Source organism: Meleagris gallopavo, chromosome 14 (assembly GCF_000146605.3).
Source record: "Meleagris gallopavo isolate NT-WF06-2002-E0010 breed Aviagen turkey brand Nicholas breeding stock chromosome 14, Turkey_5.1, whole genome shotgun sequence".
NCBI classification, from domain to species: Eukaryota; Metazoa; Chordata; class Aves; order Galliformes; family Phasianidae; genus Meleagris; species Meleagris gallopavo.
Window position 1 is genome coordinate 472273 of NC_015024.2, and position 11270 is coordinate 483542.

General features: G+C 48.3%; 1 protein-coding gene across 1 annotated transcript; it reads left to right on the forward strand.

The window, feature by feature from the left end:
• On the forward strand, positions 1 to 5871 carry TNNC1 (troponin C1, slow skeletal and cardiac type). Its single transcript, XM_010718270.2, has 6 exons — positions 1 to 91; positions 3632 to 3662; positions 3841 to 3987; positions 4795 to 4909; positions 4985 to 5121; positions 5691 to 5871. Exons 1-6 carry the CDS (start codon positions 68 to 70, stop codon positions 5720 to 5722), a joined length of 486 nt encoding a protein of 161 aa, XP_010716572.1. The 5' UTR covers positions 1 to 67; the 3' UTR covers positions 5723 to 5871.
• Positions 5872 to 11270: the final 5399 nt, after the last annotated feature.

Genomic DNA, 11270 nt, shown 5'->3' on the forward strand with positions numbered 1-11270 from the left:
CCGACGGGGCGGTAGCGGCAGAGCGTGTCCGTGACGCCCCCCGACCCCTCGCCATCCCTTCCCAGCCATGGATGACATCTATAAGGCGGCGGTGAGTGCCTGCCCGGGGCTGGGATGCTGGGGAGGAATGGGACGAGGAGGAGATGTTGGCAGCGGGCAGCCGCTGGTTACGGGACGCCGGCGGGCGGCTCGGCTGGAGTCGCGTCCTCTCGTCTGCGTGAAGCTCCCAGCGCTGAGGTTCCGAACCTCGGCCGAGTGGAAGGGGCGGCTGCCGGCTGCGGTCGCATCCCGGCAGAACAGCGTTTCCCACAAAACGAGAGTGATTTGCATGGGTTGAAAGATGATTTGCATGGGCTCAACTTCACCCTCTCATTTCTGGAGCTTTACAATCGTAAGCGCCGTTGCTTAAGATCCCCCCGTCGTCGGCTGAGTGTTTTTCGATGGGACTTTTAAAATCTCTCTGCTTTGCCTGGTGTTTCTGAATGGCTCCCTCCGCTCTGTCGCTGCTACCCCCTGTTGTCTGCTGCCCAGGAATCCAGGCTGGAAAGCAAGCTCTCTGGGAATGCGGAGCATCCCGGCAGCTGCACGCAGCGCTTGCCCTGCACACCCGGAACACTCGGGTCCATAATAAGCTCAGCGCATCATTTTGTAATTTAGACAGAGAGTGATATGCGGGTGTGATAAGGATGAAAATAGATTCCGGATTGTGTGAATCACTGCAGTGTGCCCGGAGTTAAAATACCCTACTGTGTGCCCGCAGTGTAAGAACTTTGGGGCGATTTTTTTTTTTTTAACGTAGAGTTGGACAGGTTGAAAAATGCATCCTACAATTACAAATCCAAGAGGTTTAGAGGGAAATTTTGGTGAAACAAAATTGAGGGAAAGAAGACGCTGCCACCTTCCCCTGTCCTTTGGTCAGCCCTTATAGCAGTGACCCCCTCCCAGGATCTGGATAGCATGAGAGGAATGAGCTGGGTAGTGCATGGCAATGTGCTGAGTGCCCTGAGGAGCAAGCAAAAGGGAAAAGAATGTGCCCTGTAAAATCAGTGAAAATCCAGCCCCTATAGTTAAGCTTTTTAAAGTTATGTTCCACCACAGAACAGGTTCTTGCTATATTGTTTAGGGACTTCATGCACGGATTAGGAAGAAAGCCTGGGGTACCTTTCCACCCCAAAATGGGCAAAAATCCATGGTGAAGGTCATCTCTAGCTGAAGCCTGTGGGTTTCAACCCAAACCTCCTCTGCAGATACCCAAAGCAGAGTCCTTGACCTGTGAAATGTGTTGGTGGGCTCTGGCTGGGAGCTGCCAGCGTAAAGGCAAAAGGAGAAGAGGCAAGACATGGCTGAAATTGATAGATTTTTCATGAGTCTGTTCCCAAGATTTTAACTGTAGAAAAACATGTCTCTGGCAAACTAACTAACTAACTAACTAAGATCTTAAACTTCCCCTGTCCAACTTCAAATGGAAATGTGGGATGAAGAAAGGAGCTGAAAAAGCAAAATCCTGTGGGATGGGTGCCTGCCTTCACAGAGAGCAGCAGGAGAAAGCCATTCCCCAGGGAAGCAGCAGAGGAGAAAAAGGGACAAAGCTGTGAACTGCATCTGTGACCAGAGGGCACAGTGAGCAGCTTGGGAGAAAGCTGTGTAGTAAAAGCATCACTGTGTGCTTGCATTCCATCCAGCACAGCTCCACATCCGTAATCCTGTAGAAAGCCAACGTGCAGTAGTCAAAAAAGCTTTGGAAGTAAGGGTTTGTTATTTGCTGCATATATTAATGGCAGCAAGCCTTTGAGGGTATATACCAATGTTATATCCATGTTGAATTCCCTTGCTGCAGCCGCAGAACCCAGTGGGATTTTGTCTCGCCCACTCATGTCTAGATAAGGGTGTGCAAGCACCAGGCTATTTCGGGAGCATTTTTCAGCTCTGTTGAGCGGTTCTAAGAGTGTTGCTGGGGACAAGTGTCAGGATAACAGACTGCGGGGACGCATACCAAAGGCCTGGGAACAATCACAGGGCTCATCTTTATCTCTAGCACCTCTCTCATCAGGGCTTATAAATAGCGAACGCTGCCAGGGGGTCAGGTTACCCAAGTGGCTGTGGCCATCGGCTAAGCTGCCCAAATGGTGCCTGTGTAGGGCTTGGGGCTCTTCCTGCTGCTCTTGGCAAGGCCTTCTCACCCTGGGAGCTGGATAGGGCTCTCGTCCCAATTCCTGCTAAGATAAAGCACTTTCCCTGCCTCTTGCTGCAAGCAGGAAGGGTTTCCAGTTGTTTTTTTTTTCTCCAAAGTCTGCTTTTCGGGTGAAAAACCATCAGCCTTACTTCCAAGACAGAGTGCTGCTGGGTTGAGGGGCTCTGCTTCAACCCTAACATGGTGGGAATCGGTGTGGGGGATGTCAGAGGTAGTGTAGGGGGGACAAGTCATTGTAATGGATGTTACCAAGGGGGCAGGTGGGTATGGCAGTGGGGTCACTGCCTGCAGGCAGGAACAAAGCCCACAGCATAGTGGTGCACTCCAAGAGAATCCGAAAGAAATGCACTTCACGAGGATCTGGTGGATTCCTCTTTGCTCTCCTCATCAATTTTCATTAATTCCTGCTAACTAATAAGCTCCACTGGTGGATGGCGGGGGTTAGGACTGGATAGATGAGCTGGGTAGGACTTGGGAGCAATCTACCAGCTCATCTCGTCCAGCTCTGAGCGGCTGCAGGGACCATTTCTTCCAGCTGCTTCCATCTGCCTCAGTTTGCTTCCACATTCCGGTGCCCAGATTCAGGGAACAGTGGTGACTGCAGCCTGCTCCTCATGCACAATAACCTGTCTGTGGCACGTCCCCATTTCATCTCAAGAGCCCATTTTGCTTGAGGTGCCTACACAGACCAAAGAGTTTACACAAATGCTGAGTATTTGGGCTGTATTGTAAAATCAGTCGTAGAATCATAGAATGGCTTGGGTTGGAACGGACCTCAAGGATCATCAAGCTCCAACCCCCTGCCACAGACAGGGATGCCAACTTCCATATCTCATACCACACTACACTGCCCATCCAACCTGGCCTTGAACACCTCCAGGGATGGACGGGGCATCCACAGCCTCTCTGGGCAGCTGTTCCAGCACCTCACCACTCTCTCTGTAGAGAACTTCCCTCTGACATCCAGCCTAAATCTCCCCTCCCTCAACTTCAAGCCATTTCCCCTTGTCCTGCTGTTATCTGCCCTTTCAGAGAGTTGATTCCCGTCCTGTTTGTAGGCTTTAGGTACTGAAAGGCTGCAATGAGGTCACCCCGCAGCCTTCTCTTCTCCAGGCTGGACAAGCCCAGCTCCCTCAGCCTGTTTTTGTAAAGGAGGTGCTCCAGCCCGCTGAGCATTTGAAGTAAAATAGGCTGAAGGGAATAGAGACAGAACCTTTATAAAAATGAATTCTAATGGAGGTAGACAGGATTTTAATGCTTTTGATGAGTTTATTGAATCTATGGCTGAAAAAGACTACTGGGAATTGCCTTGGCCATGGGGACAAGGATGTTCCCCCTCTGACTGGGTCCTAGCCTGTGAGAGAGCAGCTTTTGGAGGGCTAGCAATTAGCAGTGACGAGGAGGAATTAAAATGAATTGCTCTCTGTCTTTCACTTACAGGTTGAGCAGCTGACAGAAGAACAAAAAAATGGTAGGTGCATCTTTAACCTGACATGGCTGCCTGAAGATGAGCCCCAGGGCTTTTGATCCACAAGAATCACATCACAGGCAGCTTCTGTGTCCCCTGGGTGTTCTCACAGGGCAAGCCCTCAACCTGGGGCTGCATCATGGGACAGGACCCACACATCTCCTCTCTACTCTCTTCTCAGAGTTTAAGGCTGCCTTCGACATCTTCGTGCTGGGGGCAGAGGATGGCTGCATCAGCACCAAGGAGCTGGGGAAGGTGATGAGAATGCTGGGGCAGAACCCCACCCCTGAGGAGCTGCAGGAGATGATTGATGAGGTGGATGAGGATGGTGAGAGATTTCGGTTTCTTCATTTCAAGCCCTGTCCCCGTGCCCAGTGTTCTGTGCTGCCCATGGGCATCAGGCAGGATCCACGCTGGGGACAGCACCTGCTGAGAGTTGGGAGCTGGGGTTTTGATGGATACTGAATGCACCTCAGTGTTGTTCCTTTAGGAAATTTCCAGGCTAATAAACACTATAAAAATTATATCTGTCAAGACCAGACTACTTGAACCGATTTGGTAGCAGCTAGTATTGCATAAATGTCACAATTAGATTTCTATCAGCAGGAAAGTCTTTCACTGCTCTAACGTATATGGATATAAACACATATACTGATCAAATCAGTGTGCACACACAAAAGCCACTGTGTGCAGGTTGGAGAGAAATACCATACTAAGTAACTGGAAAATATAAAAGTGGCCAAAAATCATGCAAAACCTTAGTGTCATTGAAAACAACAGTGCTACATTGCTGGTGCAAAAATAGTGCATGAATACCTGCCTGCTGGAGTTCTTATTATTAATGAGATGGACAGGTGCCTCCATGGTAGGAATTCACATTCATCAATGCTTCCAGTCCTGCTTTGCAGTATGTTTGGTTTGCTAGGGCAAAATGACTGCAAAAGGTAAATAAATAATAAATAAATAAATAAATAGAGTAATGAATTCAGTCTACGGCCTCTGTTGCTCACTCCAGCCTGCAAGCTGCCTCCTGCCACAGAACTGCTCTCTGAGTTCTGTCCCTCAGTTCCTAGCAGGTACTTTGTCCTCTCACTTGGCTTTACCCGCTGTCTGACGGTGTTCATTCTGCACACAGGCAGCGGCACTGTGGACTTTGATGAGTTCCTTGTTATGATGGTCCGGTGTATGAAAGATGATAGCAAAGGGAAAACTGAAGAGGAACTATCAGATCTTTTCAGGATGTTTGATAAGTAAGAACCATGGCCACAGTATGGGTGATGGGAGAGGTGAGATGGCCCTTCCTAAGCTCTTCTGTTCTCGCACAGGAATGCTGATGGCTACATTGATCTTGAGGAACTGAAGATCATGCTGCAGGCAACTGGAGAGACGATCACTGAGGATGACATAGAAGAACTGATGAAAGATGGGGACAAAAACAATGATGGCAGGATTGACTATGACGGTAGGAGTCTTTCTTGCCTGAAGTTTGGTTGTGAGTCCTTGAGCAGCTCCCATGGTCTCAGTTGTCTTTTGGGGGCAGGTGTGAGCTTGTGCAGGCAGAGCTGGGCAACACGCCTGATCCCATCCTGGGTTTGTATGGAGCTGGGAAGGTTCTCAGGCTTGTAAAATGTTTGCAAGGACCTGGGCCTCCTTTAACTCCGCATTGATGCTGTACTGCAAGGTTTGTTTTCACTGAGACCTGCCTGTCTGCTTTTGCCACCTAAACACAAGCATCAGCACTGAAGGGCTCTTATTTTGAACGCAGTGCTGCCAAAATGATCTGCAGACCATTTTTGAGTGGAGTCTGTGGCCGGGGGTGACACTAGGCACTGGTGACATTTCCATTGGCAGGCATGAGGAGCTCTGGCCATGGCCAGAGGAGCGGTAGCCATCTGCCTGGCCTCTTGTGCATCAGTGAGATGGAAAAAGAGAAAGGGCCGTGGAGAACTGCCAAGTGTGTACTATGGCAGCTGTGAAAACAGTTCAGTGCCACCCTAATAGCCCTCATCTCTGATGTCTCCTCCTTGGCAGAGTTCCTGGAGTTCATGAAGGGAGTTGAATAAATCTGAGGCCAGATGGACAGCCCGAATCTCTGAAACTCCTTCTGCTCTCTGACTCAGCTCCTTGGTTCCATCCCCTGGCTGCCAGCATGAAGACTGAGCACTGAGAAGGGTGGCCGTAGGGAAAATAAAGCACATTGCTGTCAAGTGCCTCTGGTAGTTGTTCCTTGGCGGTTAGGTGAGCACTGCACCTTGGCCACAGGCTCACAACCAAAGAGGACACTCCTTGTGGCTGTGTGCCTGCCAGGGAGCCGCCATTTTGTGTTGCCACCATGTTGCGTTGCCCCATTGATCACACCATGGTGAGCGCAGCAGGGGCCTGCACTGGCGCCTGCTGGTTTAATTAGAGCCATGGCAACATTTTAGTGATGAAACATGAATTAACAATCACTTATTCCATTACTAAAACCCTGGCAAAGGAACATCTCCTTTCCTCTCTAACATTACCGCAACTGTCCCAAAGACATCTCTCCCCTCTTTCCCATCCTGATGGTCACTCTGTGATACATACGGAAGGAAAATTTCTACTTATCTGGAAACAGCTCCTTCTTGTCTCAATCTGTGTGGAGGGAGGCAGGTGGCCCTCTGAGGGAGCAGCACTGTAGCACTATGGCATTTCACACTGAATCTGAATCCCAACATTTTTCCCTTAGAAATCACATCTGTTGCAGAGCATGACCCTGATACAGTCTTAACAGCCACATTCAGGGTGGCAGCAGGGTCAGGAGGACAAGTGGTGCTGTTTCTGATGCCTTGGGCACCGTCTTCTCTCTCTCCAAGGAAGTGTGGCATTCCTACGGTATTAGCAGCTCCCTCTGCACATAGCTGCCTCCTCCCATCGAATTACATCCCAGCACAGCTCACACATTGTGTTCGTGTTGCTAAAATCAAATGTTTACTCAAGCAAAATAAATATTGGCAGGGCACAGCACCAGTCTGCTCCTGTGCAAGCCCTGCAGGTGCTGCCCTTGACTCCTGAAGTTCTGAAATATTATTAATTCACACCAAGCAGGCTTAAGGTTAAAGCTACTTAAGTGAGGATGTGAGAAGTGTTCTGTTTTTCCTCTGGACAAGGAGCAACAAATGTTTTGCCCAAGCAGGGCCTGTAACATCAAAGGAAACAAAGAAATGCGCTAGGGCAGCAGATATTTTTTCTTGGAGAAGAGAAGGGTCCAGGGAGACCTCGTTGTGGCTTTCCTGTACTTGAAGAGAGCATATAAACAGGAGGGGGAATGGCTGCTTATGAGGGTGGGTAGTGATAGGATGAGGGGAAATGGTCTTAAACTGAGACAGGGGAGGTTTAGGTTAGATATCAGGAGGAAGTTTTTCACCCAGAGGTTGGTGAGGCACTGGAACAGGTTGCCCAAGGAGGCTGTGGATGCTCCATCCCTGCAGGCATTCAAGGCCAGGCTGGATGTGGCTCTGGGCAGCCTGGGCTGCTGGTTGGCGACCTGCACATAGCAGGGGGTTGAAACTGGATGAGCATTGTGGTCCTTTTCAACTCAGGCCATTCTATGATTCTGTGATTTTCCTTAAAACCCAGGATATTTTGGGAACATCTCTAATGCATACATCTGGAAAACACAGAAGGCCTCTCTGTGGGTCCCGAGGACTTTGTGCCGTGGCTCCTGGGCCAGACACAGCCCAGTGCAGAGCAAGGAGCCTGTTGCCTTGATAACTTGAAGGTCTTCTCCAACTGAATTATTCCATGCTGTCATTTTCCACCTCCTGGGCAGCACAAGTCACTTCACAAGTCCCACTGTAGCCTCTTGCATTTGAGGTAACATTTGGAATGTTTTACCCACACCTGGAAATCTGCTCAAGAGGTTCAGACAACTGGGCTTCAGCCACTCTCATAACCACAGCAATGCTACAGCTGTAAAATTTGGCCTTTTTCTTCCTGAGCAGCCCTGCGAGGTGGCAGGGACACCGAATTTCCCCACAGCCACTCAAGCCAACAGGCAACCCACACTCATATCACATCTCAGCAGGTATCACTGACAGCTCCATTGCCTTCTTTTGTCCCAACCAAATCCCAATACTCAACATGGACATCTCCAAGATATTCGTTACCACTTAGAAATATGCTTTGACTCACTGAATTATGAACGAGAGAGGAAATAAGGAATTTTCCCAGCTTAACTTCCTCCCCCTTTTGGCCAACTTGGTGGCTTTATGGGGTGGCCTGGACTCCACCACGAGACCAAGGAAAAGGATGGCTGCGAAGGTTGAGAGGAGCCATCCAGTCATGTCTCAGCACTCTGCCCTTGGTTCAAGAGTGCCACGTGTACGGGCACAGGCAGCAGCCACACACAACAACCTCACTGCCTCTCTCTTTTCCCTGAGAGCAAAACAGGGATGATGGTGGCTAGAGCGGAAGAGGACAAAAGCATTGTAGCAGCTGAAACTTGTTCCTACAAGAGCAGAAATTCTGGGGAGTGTTTGGGCCTTTTCACTCCTTAGAGCAGAGGCATTGGCAGGTCAGCATGATCAGTGTAAAGTCAGAAAAACTGCTGCAAGACCAATTTGTCTTAATGTGCTGTCATCCAAGAGTAAGCCAGTAAATGCCACAGGGTAGGGTGGTGTGGGTAGATTTCACTGTTGGCTAAAGCACAGGAACAACTGCATTAGGAATTTAACACAACATGATAGACAGCCAAACAGTTTAGGTGGCTGGCAAACCTGTAGCTGGCACACAGTCAGCCCTGTTAAAGCCTCCATGCAGGAGATGTGCCTGGAGATGTGCCAAGAAGAAAACTCAGGACCCTGTGCACGTACGTAACTCATAAATGTGAAGTTTCCCCTGGATGTTGTACTTGCCGGTGCCAGGGAGCTTTAAGGAAAGCGTCATGTTCACAAGCACTGCTTGAAGAAATAAAGTCATCAAAACATCCACTTTTTTTTTCTTTTTCCTAATCGGAAAAAAGACATTCTGTAAAACAGCCCATGTATCTGCATGTTCTTGCTCTGTATTCCCAGATGAGACAGAGAGCTGTGCTGCCACGTGACTGCAACACATGCCACCAGACGCAGCCGCATTTCTTGGGTGACTTGCTCTGCTTGCTTTCGGTGGTAGCAGATTTAATTCTACAGTAGTTTGAAGCAAGTTTGCCACAAGGACAAAAGAAATGAGTTAACCTATGCCAGATACACAACATTTCACTGTGTCAAATCCACGGTTGTGAAGGAATGCCTGTGGCAGCTCTGAAAGTTGGGCAAAGCAGAAATCGAGTTCTGTTCATGCGTTTTTTTGCTGGAACGTGCTACTGAAAGGTGGTGGAGGGGTCAGAATAAAATGCATCCAGTCCCTTCTTTTCATTTTCACAGCGAACGTCAATGTCTCTGGTGATTACTGTATCCCATCAGGGCATTTCCCACTGCTTTGAGTTCTCCTTCCCATTTCTGTACTCTGCACTTTCAGTGCAATTGCTCACCTCTGCAAAACGAGCTGGTCAGTGTTCGGTTACATGCCCTTTGCACCCTATTTTTTTCCTCTGTAGGGAAAACAGGAGCCAACCTAGAAATTAATACTGAGCCCTCTTCATTGCAAAGGGGAGAAATCATTATCAGAAAGTATAAAGCATATAACCTGATGTGTAGCAGTGGCTAAGCAGAGAGGCTCCCTCAAAAACATCACCTTCTGATGGGATACCAAGGACTTAGTCATGCGGGTTTTGAAGTTTTTAAATGTCAAAGATGACAGAGCTCTGCATAATGGGAATAGCTTCAAGTGGTCTGCAGCTGCCAGTTCCATCTCCCGGAACTCTGCAGATGTAATCCTCCCAGAAAGGATCATCAGCCTTCCTCAACCAACAGAAAGCAGGACAGAATTTACATGATTGTGCACACAAATGAAAGTGCAGGAATACCCACCGCAGAACAATGCCAGCATTGGTACCCGTTCACAGGTTTCCCTTCTGTGCTGGCACAACATCATCCTCAAGGAAGGGAAGGAACGAACTCAGGAACTGAGTCATCATGCGGTTATAAACTGCCAATATCCAGGCAGCGTCCCACAGAACCACCGTGTGTGCAGAGAAATCACAGAGAGGTGCAGATGACAACAAACCTGACACCAAGCTGCTGTGGAAGCTCACATTCCTGCCTTTTGCTACACAATGATGCCTGGATTAAGGTTACATTCCTCTGTGCCGCATTTTGTCACGCAGACGCTATTTTGGTCAGAAAGTCAGCAAGCCCATATTTGGGAAGCTGCCCCACTGAAGGGCAACATGAAGGGCGGCATGAAAAGGTTGCTTCGAGGCAGGTCTGGGGAAACCGTGGAGCCACTGGCAGCCCGTTTTCCATTTTCTGCTTCTCATTAACATGCAGACTTCCATTCCTCAGCCCAAACCTTGCCTCTCTTCCCTCGAACCACATCTTGTGAGTTAGATGTTCTCACAACACAAGCCCTCTAGAGGAAGACGCAAAGAGGAGTTAAAGTCCCCCATAGCTGACAGAAACACCTTAGTGCAGAATTTATAATGTACAACTCAAAGTAGACTAAAGATTTGCAGACACACAGATGAGGGTGGAGCAAAATGAATGCCAAGTCCTGTCTTCAGGGTTTGTGCTTTTTATTTTACCGTTGTCACCATACAGCCCTGCAGCACAATGACCTTCTTTCAGGCAGCTGGACCAGCCACTCTGCCTCCTTCAGCACCAGCAGCATCCCAAGGTGATGTGCATATTAATCAGAACCACAACTATGTGGTCATGCGTCTGTAGACAAGCTCACTGCACCAAAGAAGGCAGCTGCCATGCAACTCAGAGACCTCTGATCTCAGTTACCACCAGTACCACCAGGATTTAAACACTGTAGAGCTGTGTCTAAATACTGTAACCAGTTGCCAAAAAAACTTTGCTGTCATCTCCAGGATCCTCAGAGATAAGCACAGGCTTTTGGCTCATTTGAAGGCAGCTGGTCCTTTTGTCTTAAAAGATTTTATCCAGTGATATGAACCTCATGACTGCATTCTCCAAACATGACTATGCTACCCTCCCTGCCAGCATGTTGCTCTTGCACAGAAATTAAGTTCTTCAAGCTGAGAAACCTCAGACTCGAGAAGAGTCCAAGAGATACACTCAGCAGAATTCATGCAGATTGAGGACTCTCTAGCTGCAAGGACACTCCTGCAGTTGCAGTAAATCTGTGGTGGTTGGCCTAGGTAGGGCTGGACCAAGTTAAAAAAAAAAAGAAAAATCTACTGAGAAAAGTCTTGTAGATGCACTTTGGGCCACAAAGAATTCAAAATACTTATTTCAACAAAGTATTTTGTTATACTAATTAGCTAGGGTATATATATATATATATATATATATATCTATATAAAATGTCATTAATTGGATGTTTCAGTTGAAATATTTATTTTTCACCCAGCAGGTCTTTTACTACTTACATACTTCCAGCCCGTGTTGATCCATGGATTTACACCACCAGGTGGACAAGTGCTGAAATTGCAGCTTCAAGAAAGGTTTGGTGCATCGTAATGCACAGCCCCCTTCAGCAATGAAAAAACTCATCTGTCTGCCAAGATACTCAACTCAACTA

Bases quoted from the DNA above. Each gene is read 5' to 3' on its own strand.
- TNNC1 (XM_010718270.2), top strand. From the start codon at position 68: ATGGATGACATCTATAAGGCGGCG. The intron at 3,988-4,794 runs GTGAGAGATTTC...TTCTGCACACAG, and splicing joins TGATGAGGTGGATGAGGATG to GCAGCGGCACTGTGGACTTT. The intron at 4,910-4,984 runs GTAAGAACCATG...GTTCTCGCACAG, and splicing joins CTTTTCAGGATGTTTGATAA to GAATGCTGATGGCTACATTG.